The sequence below is a fragment of the Amblyomma americanum genome, chromosome 4 (assembly GCF_052857255.1).
Source record: "Amblyomma americanum isolate KBUSLIRL-KWMA chromosome 4, ASM5285725v1, whole genome shotgun sequence".
NCBI lineage: Eukaryota > Metazoa > Arthropoda > Arachnida > Ixodida > Ixodidae > Amblyomma > Amblyomma americanum.
In genome coordinates this window covers 199,498,128-199,513,822 of record NC_135500.1, presented here as the reverse complement: position 1 = coordinate 199,513,822, position 15,695 = coordinate 199,498,128, and the positions used below count along the sequence as shown (strand labels likewise).

General features: G+C 44.5%; 1 protein-coding gene across 4 annotated transcripts in view; it reads right to left on the bottom strand.

The window, feature by feature from the left end:
• The window catches only part of Taf1 (TATA-box binding protein associated factor 1), a 56,329-nt gene extending 42,717 nt beyond the window's left edge, over positions 1-13,612 (bottom strand). The window contains exons 1-10 of one of the 4 annotated variants that reach the window (XM_077662913.1): positions 13,490-13,612; positions 12,938-13,052; positions 12,616-12,763; positions 12,331-12,438; positions 11,703-11,777; positions 10,158-10,447; positions 7,603-7,818; positions 5,980-6,159; positions 2,827-2,967; positions 682-769 (exon numbers count right to left, since the gene is read on the bottom strand). In XM_077662913.1, the coding sequence (XP_077519039.1) occupies positions 682-769; positions 2,827-2,967; positions 5,980-6,159; positions 7,603-7,818; positions 10,158-10,447; positions 11,703-11,777; positions 12,331-12,438; positions 12,616-12,763; positions 12,938-13,039 (1,348 nt within the window). In that variant the 5' untranslated portion in view covers positions 13,040-13,052; positions 13,490-13,612. Of the gene's footprint in view, positions 1-681; positions 770-2,826; positions 2,968-5,979; positions 6,160-7,602; positions 7,819-10,157; positions 10,448-11,702; positions 11,778-12,330; positions 12,439-12,615; positions 12,764-12,937; positions 13,053-13,457 lie in introns of all 4 variants that reach the window. The other 3 variants (XM_077662910.1, XM_077662912.1, XM_077662911.1) reach the window with 3 other exon arrangements.
• Positions 13,613-15,695: the final 2,083 nt, after the last annotated feature.

Genomic DNA, 15,695 nt, shown 5'->3' with positions numbered 1-15,695 from the left:
CATAAATGTCTTTAATTCTTGAACAGAGTGGCAATTCTTTGACAAAATAGAACTGCGCAAAATAAAAGTGAAATAATCCTGTTCAATTATAAGAAACACACCTAAATAGTTTATTACATGTCCTATAAAAACACAACGGGTGGTCAGTCATCTTGTTTTCATGGGAGCCCCAAGACCAGCAGCATCTGTATATGACTGGTCCACACGGTAAACAACGAGAAAAAAGAGAAGTGGGCACTTCTATAACGTTTTCCTAACACTTCAAACACAATCTTTGGGTTTTTTGTCCAGATAATGTGGTTTTGCCATGGTCGGATTTATGAAAGTTGGTGGTATTCGGTCACTGCTGAATGTTTGAAATTTTTCGAATAGCTATTTCTCGATTAGAATATGAACCAAAATCACAAACAAAATACTGCAACCATAGATGTGCTCTAGCCAATCATACTGTCAGGCTAGGCAGCGCAGAAATGATTTTTTTTGTATTCCATTCTATGGAGAAATGGGTCAGCAATTCAAGAAATAACTTAAGAAAACAGTCAAGAAATGTTGCAACCTTGCACAGATAATTATGCATTGTTCCCCCTGTGCTCCTTTTATGAAATTTTATTAAAAATATGCAACACCACCTCTCCAGACTTCCCGAAACATTTAAGCACTGCAGATCACGCTGCCACATACCTTGCTGACTGAACGCTGACGCCGTTCGGTTCAGGATGGAAGGAACCCAGCCAGCTGCATTGTTCTTATTGTTCAGCTTGGCTAAAACCTGTTAATAAAATGTGCATGAAGACGGCAAGTTAACTAGGTACATTTGAACAGCCACAGGTCATAATGACTACCGTATTTGAGACTAATGTTAATTTAAAAAAAAACAGTCAAAAGTAACAGCCGCAGATCCTACACTGGCCACACAACAGACTGTTTCACCATTACAGAATCACAGCAGACAAAAAAGCTACAAGAAAAGCAAAACATGAAATGCCCTTGTTGGTCAAATGTTTAGAGGAATCCCCTGAACCAGAATCCGGGGTTAACGAAGTTTCAGAGAAAGCTGTACAGCTTTCCTTTGTAGCCGTATGGCTGCGCTCAGGTCGATGTCAATGAGTAATTACTCCCTTATTATGAAGTGTCCCTAGTGTATGTTTGCAATTTTTTTCTATTAATTATGCCAATATCAGTTTGGTTCAAAAGCCACACAAGCATTGAAAAGCGGCGCAAGAAATATTTTTTTATCTTGCCACAGTGAATTATTCATGCGAGCGGAACACTTAATGCTTTCATATCATTAAACGAGCCTAACCCTCTACCCCTGCTAACCCCCCAATTGGTCAAGCATGCGAACCACGACTGGTGCTAAAATCAAGACAATCCATATACAGTGAAATCTCGTTATAGCGAGCAAGCAAAAAGTCGTAAAATAGTTTGCTATAGCCGAAATTCGTAAAATAAAATTTCATCAAAAACGTGCGCAATAACGCCACAATTTAGTCATTGAATGGACAGAAATTCTGGCGATCCTTACTAGAGAAACGGAGAGGCGTTTTCTGAGGTTTTGGCGGCGTTTCGAAGGCTTGGCGACTATTCCGAAGAGCACAAAAAAATCCCCCCGCATCACAGTCATGTCGCGTGGAAAGCGGTACGTCAGAGCAAAAGCTATCGCTGTTTTCACAACTTCCGCGACAGTCAGCATGGGCGCAGGATTGCTGCTGCAAGCTTGCAACCACTTGCGCTGCTGCTTCCATGGCGCTGTCAACGGGTTCCAGAGGAGTGAACGCGTGCTGACTGCCGGATTGCAACCCTACGCGGCCCTGTTGGCGAGTGCAAGATAAAAGTGCAAACCTTGGCGCGAACCCTTGCCTCATCAACACGTCACTTGTGCAGTGCGGCGAAGCCTGCCGCCTGCCATCCGAACGGGCACGGTTTGGCGCTGAGGAGTTCCGATATACCGTGCAAACCTTGGCGCGAACCCTTGCCTCATCAACACGTCACTTGTGCAGTGCGGCGAAGCCTGCCGCCTGCCATCCGAACGGGCACGGTTTGGCGCTGAGGAGTTCCGATATACCCGTTTCATGGCCAACCGTGTTCGATATATAGTAGAAATTGCATGCATTTGTCAAAACATTTGCGAAGAGTTCGATATCGACAACAATTAGTAATATTCGTGTTCGTTATATCGCGGTTTGACTAGAGCCTCTGCTACTACTAAAGATGAAGTAAATAAAAAATAATACTATGAAGAAATGCTGCTGTGTCACCTCCCACAGGGGAAAGGGCAGTTGCCAAAAAATGCTGCCAGCATATTCATATATGCTCCAGAGGAAATATAGAAATTAGATTTTGTGCTCACAGTACGCTTCAGAATTGACAGAAAAAAAAATTAAATATTTCTGCTAACTTAACAACTACAAAGGATAACGCAGAAGCGCTCTGATGTGAACCAAACTCTTGTGCTGATTTCACTTGCTTGAAAAAACTGTTTGCTGCACTTGCAAGAGCAGAATTTTTTTTTAAATTGTCCAAAATTCTCCAAATAAAATTGTGCATTTGCAGGTTAAGTGGCACATTGCAGCACCCGAAACTAGAAGAAGAATCGACGATTGTGTAAAGTACGTTCAGTGCAGATGCATAATAAGACTAAACATCAGAGAAAAGGCCATCTTAGTGGCTATGTCTTTATTCACCTCAGGAACAGTTCACAAAATTGCCAGACTTCACTTTGCAGAGTAAAACTAACATAATCGGTCTCTTTAAGCATAGCCCGTGTCAACTTTGCACTCAAGGAGAAAAGTAAGAGCAGGTCGGAAAACGTGCACTGTCCCCCACCTTGTGTTTGATATCCTCTGCATTCCAGATCACATCATCTTCCCATGGCAGCTGAGACACCATAAGGTATGCATCATCAGGAAAGTCTTCAACATCCTTCAACTCCATGGTATGTGGATACTGGTCCCTATCTTCATTTTCCTGAAAGCAGGCAACGAGGACACCCAACTGACGCCACCATGGTGCAGGTTCGCCATTTAACACCACACAATGAAGTCCCAGTATTGCTCGACAGTGGATGACCAACTATGCGAGTTGCATATAATCGACAACTTCAACACAAACAAAAATATATGCCACTAACATATATTAGTATTTTTTACCCAGCAGCCATCAAGTGAAGCCCATTCCTACTTGAGACTTCAGTACAACATTTGCAATGTACTAGCAGCACTTTCTAGCAATGCGCTTTATTTCTTAATCTGGTCTCTGTGGACCTCAATAACATAAGAACTAATACCTTAAGCTCAAATCTAGCATCTGTAACATAAAAAAAGGGGTGTGTGCACATCATTTGAATCTGAATTCAAGAGTAACTTGTGTTTCGAATTTGAACAGAGTACCATAAGTACTCCCGTAATGAGCCCACTTTTCTGCAGAAAAGTTGACATTAAGCCCGCCTGCTTTTCTGAGTCTCACGCTAGCCCACAGCGAGGGCGGCTAGGCTAGCCAGCGTCAGCCAGCCAACCAAACCCAGCTGAGCACCGTTTCGAACGCTGATTGGTGCACTGCTAATTTTCCTCATCTTTTTTTTTTCTCATTGCTTTGGTTTTGTTGAACCATTTCTTTCGGTTCCGCTCACGTAGTTCCGTTTTCCAGTGAGCCAAAACTGCACTCTCGCACTCGTCACGTACCGTTCACCATTTGTGCAGTGAAGCCTCCTCACATGCGACGGGTGCGACGCGGCAGTGGGGGAGCTCCACCGCGTTGCACCATGAAGGATGACCGTTATGATTTTGGAGCGGTTCACAGTATGCATGCAATAAACACTGATGGGGACATAAAAAATGGTCATTGCCACGCTATCTCAGAATCAGGCAACCATTGCCCAGTATTTCACCAAATCAGTTTACTGGGTTGCAAGAAGTTCTTGACAGTTTTTTTTCAGGGTCATTCGGTAATTCGAACATTTTTCCCGGTACCTCAAAGTTGAAATTAACAAGCTTTTAATGCATATGAACAATATTTCAGACCCTGTGGAGTCCAATTTTTTGCACTAAAATAGACACCAGCAAGACTCTGTGGAGTCTGAAACGGTGATTTCTTTTCGGCCTAAAATAGACGTGAGTGAGCATCGCTGCCACAACTAGCCGACTTTTCGCTGCCGTGGAAGGCGCACTCTTGGATTCAAACAAATTTAATCAGACAGAATGGCATGGATAGGCTTGGCATTTTTGTTCCTCATTGTTGTCACTCAAATTAATGGCACACTCTTCATTCCCATCAAGGTGGGCCCGCCACGGTGGCTCAGTGGTTATGTTGCCCAGAACCCGAAAGACACGGGCTCAATCCCGGCCGCTGCGGCCGCATTTTGATGACAGCGAACTGTTAGCTGCCTGTGTACTGTGCGATGTCAGTGTACATAAAAGAACCCCAGGTGATTGAAATTACCAGGAGCTCTCCACTACGCCATCCCTCATAGCCCGAGTCTCTATGGGACGTTAAACCCCACAAAACCAAAACATAAACCAAACCATCACAGTGGCCAACAAAGTGATCATGCGAGCCTGGATGCATGGTCACTTTGAAAACGCAGCAGTACAAGTGTCTACTGTGGCTAAGAAGATGTGGTACTTGGTGGGTGAAGGATGAGGGAAGGTGTGGGGGTGGAAGGGCAGTTGGAGGTACTCGCTTCCGTTCGCTTCTTACCATGAATTCTCTCCCACTCCCTCTGTTTTTGCACCCATCATTTCCCTAAAAAGTAACCCTGTCCTCATCCTGTACGACATGCATCAGGCAGCAAGAAACCAGCACATCAGAGTGCTAGAGCAGAATTGCTTCGTCGCATGGTTTGCAACATGACCGGCAGCTGCGTCGCACATTTTGTAACGGCGATGTGAGGGGTGGTCCAGACAAGTGCGGTGCAGATATGATAAAACTACGACTCTGGCTTAAATGCAAACTAATATTGTCTGCAAGTGGAACACAAAAAAATAACGAAATTCACTATTTTTCAAGCCTGTTTTTCTCAGCAAAGAAATTCGTTTTAAGTTCATAGATTTTATTGGACTGTTTGGTTATTCAAAACTTTTTGGGTCCCACCAAGAGTGAGAAACCAGTTGGCAACTATCCATACCATGACTACAGTAAAAGTCATGCCCAATTTTCTCGAGTTTCACCTGAGCTATGTTTTATGACCTCAATGATTTCGGCTCATTAACATTACTGATTACAGTGGCTGATCTAACAAATTCACAGCTAAGAAGGTACTGCGGCAGCTCAGTGGCTATGGCGCTAGATCTCTAACTGGCATGACACCACATCGCGAAATGCATGCCAGAGCACCAAGACCTCCATGCACATTAACGAGCACCTGATCCGACGAGCACCAATCCCTGCACTACGCACTCCTTTGTAGCCCCGATGCATCAATAAGCTCTGAACTGAACATGCAAATCAATTTGATCTCACAAGTTGCACTCCACTGTGACACTCACTAAGCCTGCCACACGGGAAAACTAGCACAGCATTTCTTCACAGTTGACACTCACTGGTTTTAAAGTATGCTGAAGATCAATGAGTCACGATATGGCGTATGTGTTTAATTATTCATTAGGTCCTCAAAGGCCTTCTAGGGACACTACATGAGGCGTGGTCTTTCATGTCCCAAAGCTGCACGTGGGCTACAGGAGACTCCGTAGTGAAGAGCTCTGGGTTAATTGCGACTACCTGGAGTTCTCTGACATACACTGACATTACACAGCACAGAGGAGTTTTAGCATTTTGCTTTATTGAAATGTAGCTTTCTGAGATTAAATCACATGTGACAGGGCTTAGCAACCAAGCAGCATAGCCACTATGCCACTGCGGTGAGTCAGGCAGCAATTTCAGTTTCCTTTTACAACTCCATGGTTAAAAAAGAAATCTGGGCATCTCATACTGGACCAATCTAGGATAAAAAAAGGAGGAGATGGTCCAGTATCTCAAACTCACTGTGATGCATTGGAAGCCATAGTCAAAAGTGTCCCCTGTTTCTGGAATCCCGTACATGTCATACCACAGCTGGGCTGGCCCATACCGCCAGTCTGCCACTTGTGGTGAGACATCAGAGGAACGCGATGCTTCATTCTTGTTTCCCGACGCTTGCTCCTCCTCGGGCCGCAGTAACCGTATCTGCAGGGCAATCAATACTCATTGGGGCCACGCATCATGTGGGTGGGCAACAGGACACAAACGAGACAGAAAGACAAAACAGAAGTGACAACGATATTTCCACAAACCGTGCACTTGACCGAAGTAAGCTTCATCAAAATAAGAGAGTAAATATTATTGACAGTCTGGGAGATTAACACAGTCAAGCCTTCAATTAAAAGGTATAATTCCAGCCAGAAACATTGCTGAATGTCTTGGGAATGCAAAATGTTTTATGGCCTCCCACAGCCCTTCAAACTTGGTAGCGTTTTGCACGCGAACATTTCCACGTGACAGTAGAAATTCTAGAAATATATTTATAGAATATTCTGGGTGTCATTCAATATAGCTACAAACATAAGCAATGCCTTGGAACAAAAGGGTATGCTTGTATCGAAGCCAGAAGAAATAATTCCATATGTATTTCCCAACATATTTCTCAAAGAAAATTGAAGGCATGATTTAAAATCAATCACTCTAAAAAGCTAACCTTCTTGGTAAAAAAAAAATCTTTTCACAGATGTACTGCAACATCACCAGGTGGCCAAATAATGCAGAATTTCTCTATCGATGTAATACACATTCCCAAGTACTATCGCACACAATATGACCTAAAATGCACCTGAAGTCGACCAACTGGGGTTCCCTCTTTGTAGTAAAACAATGCATCTTGATACAGAGCACCACACATGCACAAATACCCAGGGTACTTTTGTTCTTATTAGCAGTCACCAGGCGCATAACTTTCGAACTCCGCTAGACTTTCATTGTTTCATACACCGAGCTCCTAACATATTCTGTGTGTTGCAGCTCATACTGAGTGCGATAGTATATGCATCCAGTTTTACTGTTTTAGGATGTTAAGAAGTAAGACCTGATTTGCTCAATTCTTCAATTATGCAGCAAGGTTAGTTCTCTCAACAACAGCAAGGAACAAGAAAATGTTCTAAGTTCAAAATTGCCTAGGTAGGGCTAATCAATGCTTTACTGCAAGTACAGCTTTAATGAACATTTAAAACTGATAAAAGAAAGTATTGCTAGGTAGGATAAAAACCGCGTGCAAATTGTAACAGCTAGTTGCGAAACAGCTAAAATGAGTGAAGCATGTGTTGGTTACAAATAACGAAGTGCATATCAGCTGGCACATTTGTTTCCAGTGGACACTGTAGAAATAAGTACCAACTATTAAATGAAGACAAAGGCAAATAGTGCAAAACACTACTGTCAAACGGCACATTGTAATAGCTGCTTGTGAAACAGCTAAAGTGAGTGAAGCATGTGGTGGTTGCAAATAAGGAAGTGCATATCAGCTGGCACAGTTGTTTCCGGTGGACACTGTAGAAATAAGCCCCAACTATTAAATGAAGACAAAGGCAAATAGTGAAAAACACTACTGTAAAACGGCATGTGTACAAGTTTGCTGACCTCGTCATCTGGCTCACACATTTCTGGAGGTGGAGGCGAGGCCACATCCAAGCGCCACTCAAACTCCTCTGCGCGGCCACCACCCACGTCCTGGGAGGCTCCGTCAATGTCTGCAGGTGGGCCCTGCTTCTTCCTCTTGCGCTTGCGGACTCCACGCCAGATTTGTGGCAAGCTCGATGGCTTTCCCGGGCCAAAGAGTCGCGAGAAGCGCAGCACCTGCAATGGTAGGCAGTGGCTGATTGTATCAACAGAAATTAGGCTCCCCTAAATTTTAAGCATACCTTCCAACTGTCAACAATCATCTTTCAAAAAAAGATGAAAAGAAAGCAGCACACTGTCTATGCATGATGTACCAAGGTGTGCACAGGCCTCAGCAATGCAAGACCCTGGTTTGGAAAAGGAAAAAGGGGAGAAGCACAGTCGCAGACCTTCTGACCTTCCCTAGGGGAAAAGAAGTGCCAGCAACAGCTATATCACATCCTTGCCCCTGTAAACGCAACCACTACCACTTCCAGGCACAACTGGACCCTATGATCAAAGATGGCACTTTCTCTTGAACTTCCACTCACCACTCTGCAAACTATCCTTTATGGCTACTTCTTGGATAGGGGGTAAGTTTTTGGACATTTTGAGACACAAAATGGCGTTTATTCCAGAAACAGTCCCTCACAAAGAGCGCAGTTGGATTCACCTCAGTACTGTACTTGCAGCAGATAAAAATGCAGAAGTGCAGTTACTAGCACTGAAGCTACATGCCTTTTTTAGGAAGTAACCAATGATGCCAAGTGAAGCGATGCCCATGCAGCAGCACCACTCCCTTTCGAGCTGCACATAGGGCAGGTTTTATGTGGTAGTATTGCAGCACTGTGTAGAACGAAATAGTTTACAGGTCATGAATACCTTCTTCCACAAACGGGAGAACCAGATTTGGACTTGGAAGAGCCCAAACGAATTGGACTTGGAAGAGCCCAAACGGCGAGACTAAAAATAAAATAGAATTCACATTGTGCATGCATCGCAGGATTTGGAGGTGTTGGGCAAAGCAAGATGTATTGACCATAGGAGGGTGAGGTCTCAAATTACCCTATATTTGTACAGAGAACAGAAGAAACTGATAAGGAAGGAGCACATCAGCGAGTAAGTGTTAAGAGGGAGAATAGAGGAATTCAGGATCCCACTGGAGAACAAATATTCTGCTTTAATGGAGGATGATGACCTTAGTGTTCAGGAGATGAATGATAATCTCCCAAATATCATTATGGAGTGCGCAATAAAAGTACGGTACCTAGACAAGATACTGGCATGCTCTTAAAGGAGACAAAAGAACAGTTTAAGAAAGACCGAGGTATGAAAGCCTTTAACCCTTAAGATAGGATAAAGCTGAAAGAACTGTCCAAGCTAATCAACAAGCATAAGGTAATCAACATAAGGAAGTATAAACAGAGAGGATCAAGCAGGTGCTAAAGATAAGAGATAGCTTAAAAGCAGTCGAGAGGAAATTAGTGATTGGAAAAAATCAGATATGTGCCCAAAGAGAGACAAGGAGGGCAATGTCATTGCCAATATGAATAAAAAGCAGAAGAATGATTCTACACAGACCTTTATAGCAGACAAAATAATCAAAATGCTAATGATGAAGCCGGTAATGTGGACGATCTGGCCATCCGCTCCTACACTCACCCACCCAAGGCAAGTCCAAACACCCTCACCATCCCTCTCCCATGGAGCACCCAGCACTACCTCTCCACGGTCTCCCTCCTCGCAGCAGCAGCCAGCAATCCAGTACGCTGAGCAAGTGCTGCACACCTGTGCCATCTCACAGAACCCCCAACAGAGTTCAGGGACACGTGGACAGTGGAGGAGACGCACTGACATGACACCGAGGCAAGCGAATGGGCAGAAACCAAGCCGAGAACCGGGAGCACCACTACCAGGTGACCACCCTCTTCTCGTACAGTGCGCCTGCCTGCCTGTATGCCCGAGCTACCAAGAGAGGCCACCAAATGGGTGATCCCAGTGAACCCTTTGGACTGCTGGCTATCCCTTGATGCTACGTGTGTTGTCCCAAGGCCACAGGTGCGGTCAAAGCCAGAAGAGCAGTCCTGGCCCTGAGTGCTTCCGAAGTTGCAGCCATGGTTAGAAACCCATAATTCTAATGAGCTTCTCGTTCCCTATAGATCCAGATTCATTGCAACAATATTCCATTCCAATTACCTCCTTCGAGTACCATGGCTAGGAACTGCTGCTAGCACTATTATGCAAGCACACAGCCTCTCTCAAAAATATACAGCCCAAAGGGTTTTCTTCCGAGCCCTGCAGCTTTTTGTTTTGCCAACGTCCCCAATTCCCCGAAGGCGGGAGGAACTCACGCCCTCTACCCTAGCAAGCTTAGGACTGCCAAATGTGCGAGAGAGCCCAACTACACATCTTGGAAACAAATCTCTTGGGCTACATATTCTTGACAAAGGCTGTACACTGGCGTAAATTGCAAATTGTAAACCAGCTCCAAAAACAAGGATACTAAATTTCAGCAAACGAGTCAAAAAAGAGCTTGCCTGACCAGGTCGAAACTCTGGGAAGAGTTCGGTGACATCCAAGTCTGCATACTTGGAAGGCAACATGGCTGCCAGAGGGGTGTCGAGGTTGCGCTTTGGCGCTGAGGACGAGTCATCATCTTCATTTTCTTTGGCCTCTTCAGTTCCCTTGCTGGCATCTTTCTCAGCCATTGCAGAGTCTGGCAGAGGTGCCGGAACTGGTGGTGGTGGCATCAGCTGCGAGTCTTCAGACGCATCCTTGGTGGCCTCTTCCTGATCTTTGATTTTGGTGCCATCCTCACTTCTCGGCTCTGTGTGTAACAAGAGCTGCCCTTCAGTGTCACTGTTACTGGCCTATCCACAAGTCGCATACTAGCAAAATGAAGGTACAAAAATGAAGAAGTGCTCACAACAACCTCAGTGAAATAAACACCACGAGAAACAAATGTGCACCACAAAAACAAACAAAAAAGGGAAGGAGGTGTTTTAGGCTGGAGGATAGTGAACGATGAAGAATGGCACCCACATACCTTAAGTGCACAAAACTGCATATTTTAATTCAACACACTCGTCTTTTTCTACGCCTGTGTACAACCTCACCCTTTACAGAGCCCCTACGTGCTTATCAAACTGGGAGGCTGTAGTAGGCGCAAAGGCACTGCTGAAATAACCCTTTCTCATGAGAGTTTCTTGCAAGCACCTTCAAGGGAGCTTTATGTGAATAAACACTTTCTCTCAATATATGACATTCCTTTTCAACTCAGCTGCCAGAAACTAGGCTCAGGGATTCAATGTAAAAAGATGTTTATAAGAATCATGTTTAGTCCAATGTGTTCAAGAGAATCCCCCAAAGTGGAGTAAATTTATAACAAGGGAACAATTACTCATTACATTCACAAAGTGCAGCCATACAGCTGCACTTGGGTGCAAGCTAATGAGTAATGCTTAGAGCTGTTAATCAATTCGGCCTTGCCCTACCATGTGCTAGCATTACTCATTAGTTCAGTTGGTAGAGAAACTGCCCTGAATTGGCGATGGTCCTAGGTTTGAACCCCGGAGCAGGACAAATTTGTCAACTGCAGAGCTTCTGTGAAAGCTGCGTAGCTTTCCTTTGTAGCCATGTGGCTGCTAATGAGTAAATGCTCCCTAATTAGAAATCATACTAGCTACAACCTAGAATGTGTTGGAATTTATAATGACTGAAAGATTAATTCAGCAGCAGTGGTGCAGAAAAAATACTGAGCCAGGTGGCACCTGTCACCACCGTTTCAAAGGAGGCGCTGTTGGAACTCATCCACACATCCAACACTTCACAGCAATGCCCAGTCTTGACAATAAGACATCTAGCATTCCATCCTTTTCTCTCATTTTTGTTCACTTTCCTCCAGATGCATTCTCCCGAGACAAGCATCCACAAGCTCAGCCCAGCCTCATGCGTCAGGGGCACCAGACACAGAGAAACCCACACGCAGTGCAGTGCATCAAGGCCACAGAGGTCATTTCACATCCGAGTGCAAGAGCCACACAGTGCAATTAGGTGCGAAACCACAGGGTTATTTATAATACCTTGACTACGACAAGCATACAGCATTCGCTGGAATGCACCCTCGAAAGTGTCAGTTTCTTCAGCCAGATCGGAGCCTAAAGAAAGATGCCACAGCAGAAGGCACGTTTACACACAAAATATACTGGATCTAAATGAGAGAGAAAGAGAAAAAAGATCTGCCCTTCATGTCTCTCATTTCAAATAGCAAGTTTTGCCATGACAGCACACTTCATAGCATTGCATGCAAGTAGTGCTGGTCTCAGAACTAAAGTTCAGGCATTAAAACTGAGGAAAGTTTAAGGGGTTTCTACATGTGTACAACCATTCGAATAAAGACACAAATACGACAGCCTCACAGACTGTGGGACAGTTGACACACGTTTAAAAAATCCTAGGCAGTCTACACCTGGAGCTAAATACAAGAGACGCAGTGAGTGATCTCAAACAGAACCTGTGTCATTTGCGCACGCTAGTCTTGATAACAAGCTGTAAAAAGCGATGGTGCCTCATAGTGGCTCTAAAATATTTTAAAGGCCTGCATTGCATCCCATGAAAGGAATGTTTATGTGTGGACAGCGTGACTTACATTGCCAATACCAGCATGTACACTCAATAACCTGCATTTGTGAAAGTCGTGCAGCCTCTTACCAAGCACTGATGTGTCAACAGCGGTTTCTTTCTTTTCATCACCATCATCATCTGCGAGTTCTTCAAAATCGAAGTAGTCCACTGACGATGGCAACTTCTTCGAATATTCTGCAAGGGGTGAAGCAAACAAAGCGTTACACAGAAACTCTTACCCAGTCAAACTTGCCCGCGCAGAAAGAGTGGCAGTACAAGTCGGAGCCATACAGTGGTTGCTAAATGGTTCCACCCGGCTCCAGCTGTACTTTTCAAGACTTGACGGGCATGCCCCGTTAATTATTACATCACCTTCGTCACTCTGCGACGACTCCTCGCGATCTCCGTCACGGGGGCTATGTCCATCGTGAGAACTTTCAGCTTCCACATCCTCGGTGATCTCTTTCCACATGCTACCGATGCCCAAGTGGCTGATCTGGTGCAGGCTCCGCTTTGACTCCTGAAGCAGGGTGCATGTTTCAGTAAGAGTTGCGCTAAAGTTTCAGAGCACTAGCAGCAGACGAAACGATACGATTCCACACGGTGCATGCAATTATTCGCGATGGACTTCGGCAACCAGCTATATCAGATCATCCGAACTGTTTTGACTAATATACTCAAAAACTCCCCTCACCGCATCAAGGAAGTCATCTTCGAGCCTTCCGTGTTCATCGATGTTTCCAAATAGGAATCCCGTAAGGACCATGTCCGGCTCTCCATCCTCGTCACTGTCCATGGCTTTCGGCCGACTAAAGGAAATACCACAGGTAAAATCGGATGCCTTAAATTACGGCGTTTTAGTATATCAGCGTTTCAAGCGACAGAACGGCGTCGATTACTGCAGTGAATACAATACAGTAAAGAGAACGCGTTAGTTTAGTTCTAAAGCGGTGAAAAGTTACTCTACGGCAGTTTGTTTACATGTGTATTCTTATTGTTTACACATCCATTAATGATGATACTGTGCTGATTGCAAATATTTTTGGCGGACACTCACGCTACCATAAGTGGTTTTATAAATGAATGACATTAATAATTACAGGGCATTACTAAAGCTTTCAGCGCGATCGGCGTGATGTGAGCCGATCACCTGTTCACCCAGCTGATTTCTTTTTCTTTGCCTGCAAAACAAAAACCCAGCACAAGAGGTGTACCTAAGTCATTTCCAAAACAAAGACTATCTCACTTTTCACGACATTTCGTTGCATATACTACGTAAACAGTGCCAATTCTCTGATACTGCACTGAGCACGAAGACACCAACCGCTTGTCACCATTTTTAGGGTTAACGACTCGCCGCTGTCGCCCTCTGACGGATTTTAAACTAAGCGCGGCGAGGCGGTCTGCGCCGCTGTGAGCGCTGCCTGCATGCCGCCAACAAAAGGGTCCCTCGTTTGTCTTCTGCAGCGTCCGCTTCATTATTTTTTTACACAGCGCAGTGTTCGAAGTATGGTTAGGTACCGCTAAGGTCTAATGGCACAGCGTTTCTCAAAGGTCTGTGGTGTTACCTTGTGAAGCTAGCGTTTCGCCCTGATCCTCAAAAAATAGCTGAGATCGACGCGAAAAGCGTCAAGCAGAAATGCATTCCGTCGACGGACCCACTTTACCAGGAGGTCTTCGGGAAATTTAGTAATGATTTCTTGTTGTGCATTGATTGCGCAATACAAGTCAACGTACGCAGAACATTTAACTTGCAAAGTTGTTGTAGGGCTAGTTGGCTTGATACTTGAAATGCCATCAAAGGTTATGCGCATAACCTTTGATAAGCTGCAATTACTTGTGCTCTCTCGCTATAAGAGAACCTATGACGATATTTTCATGCCGTTACAAAACAGCTTGTGAAGTAATCGTCTTTCAAAGCTAGTGTGCTACGATAACGCATTTGCGTGCGGTTTTTTTACACAATTAAGACAGTTTCTAAAAATTTGCTCGTTTGTCGCATCAATAATTTAATAGTGGCCGCGAGCTGAGGATCCACCACAGCATAATTACATACAGCTGCGTTTGATTAATTGTATACATATGTGGAACGACAATATTACTCTTAACACATTTACTGACACAAATACATGTGCCTGACTGCTGCATGTGTTGCATTACTCGGCATATTTCACTAGAATAAATAATATTGGTCAAATGTCAGGATGAAGTAGCATCCACCCAAGCGCAGCCATACGGCTACAAATGAAAGCTATGCAGCAATAAGCGATGGACTAAATTTGATTGTCAACTTTCAACTACTACCGATAGGCACCTGATTGCAATTAGATATTCGAAGCCAGCCGTTAGTAATATCCATATCAGTTTTTAGAATTTTGAAAACGCGAAAGGCCAGGGCCAGAACCTTACACCACACTCTCAGAAAAAGAACAGGTGTGATATAAGTAGATGCAACTAAAGACTCAGAAACAGGGAGTTTCTCCGTCAACGGCATTGAAATCAATAAAGAGGAGAAAGACAGCCTTATAATGGATGGAAACATCACAACCAGTGGCACTCCAGTGGCAGAAGAAACGGCTATAGCAGCTGTAATTGGGATGACTAACGCCACTACTGTGGCCAGCAACGCCAAGCTCGCAATAAAGAATTTTTCTAGAGGCAGGTTCCCTAGAGAAACGGCGTAACTCTTGACAGCACACAGATAGAATCTTCGACAAAGAGGTAAAAATAATTTGGATTCTGGCTCATGAGGGGAACCCAGGGAATGAGGCAGCACACCAGCACGCTCCAGTACTCGTCGGCCAAGCAGGTGCACCCATCAAAACCAGGATACCCAAGAAGAGCCACTCACAACCTACAATGATCACAACAAGAAGCAAACTAACCAGAACTCTCCCACCACCACATAAATTACTGAACAGACACCAACACGTAGCCTGGAAACAAATACAGACATTTACCCTAATTCGAACTATTTTGCTAAATTTATTGACTGAATAAATCCTCTCTGCTGAATTTGCGGGGAGAACAACAACTTCAGCCATATAATGTGGGCATATAGACACCATAGACCTCCTGAGGACATCCTGCCAGATGCCTCACAGGAAGCCTGGGACCTGCTAAGGACCAGCGAGGACCAGGACACGCAAGTAAAGGTCATCGAGTGGGCCGGCCCAGCCAGAAGACTACACGGCATTTGAACAGCCAGCAGTCCCCACACCTCCCTCTTTCTCCTGAATAAAGTTTATTCCACTCCACAGGCAGAGCTGCTGACATTGTCGCGTGGTATGTGCGTCTCGGAGTCGCGATTTGAGTGACATCGCTTTACGCCCTTCCGCTAGCACGCAGTTTTTGAATGGCATGAAAAATGGCCCAAGTTATTATATAAGCCACAACGGCAAGGGGAATCGAGTTTTAGAAATTTTTAATACTGATATGGCCATAACTAACGG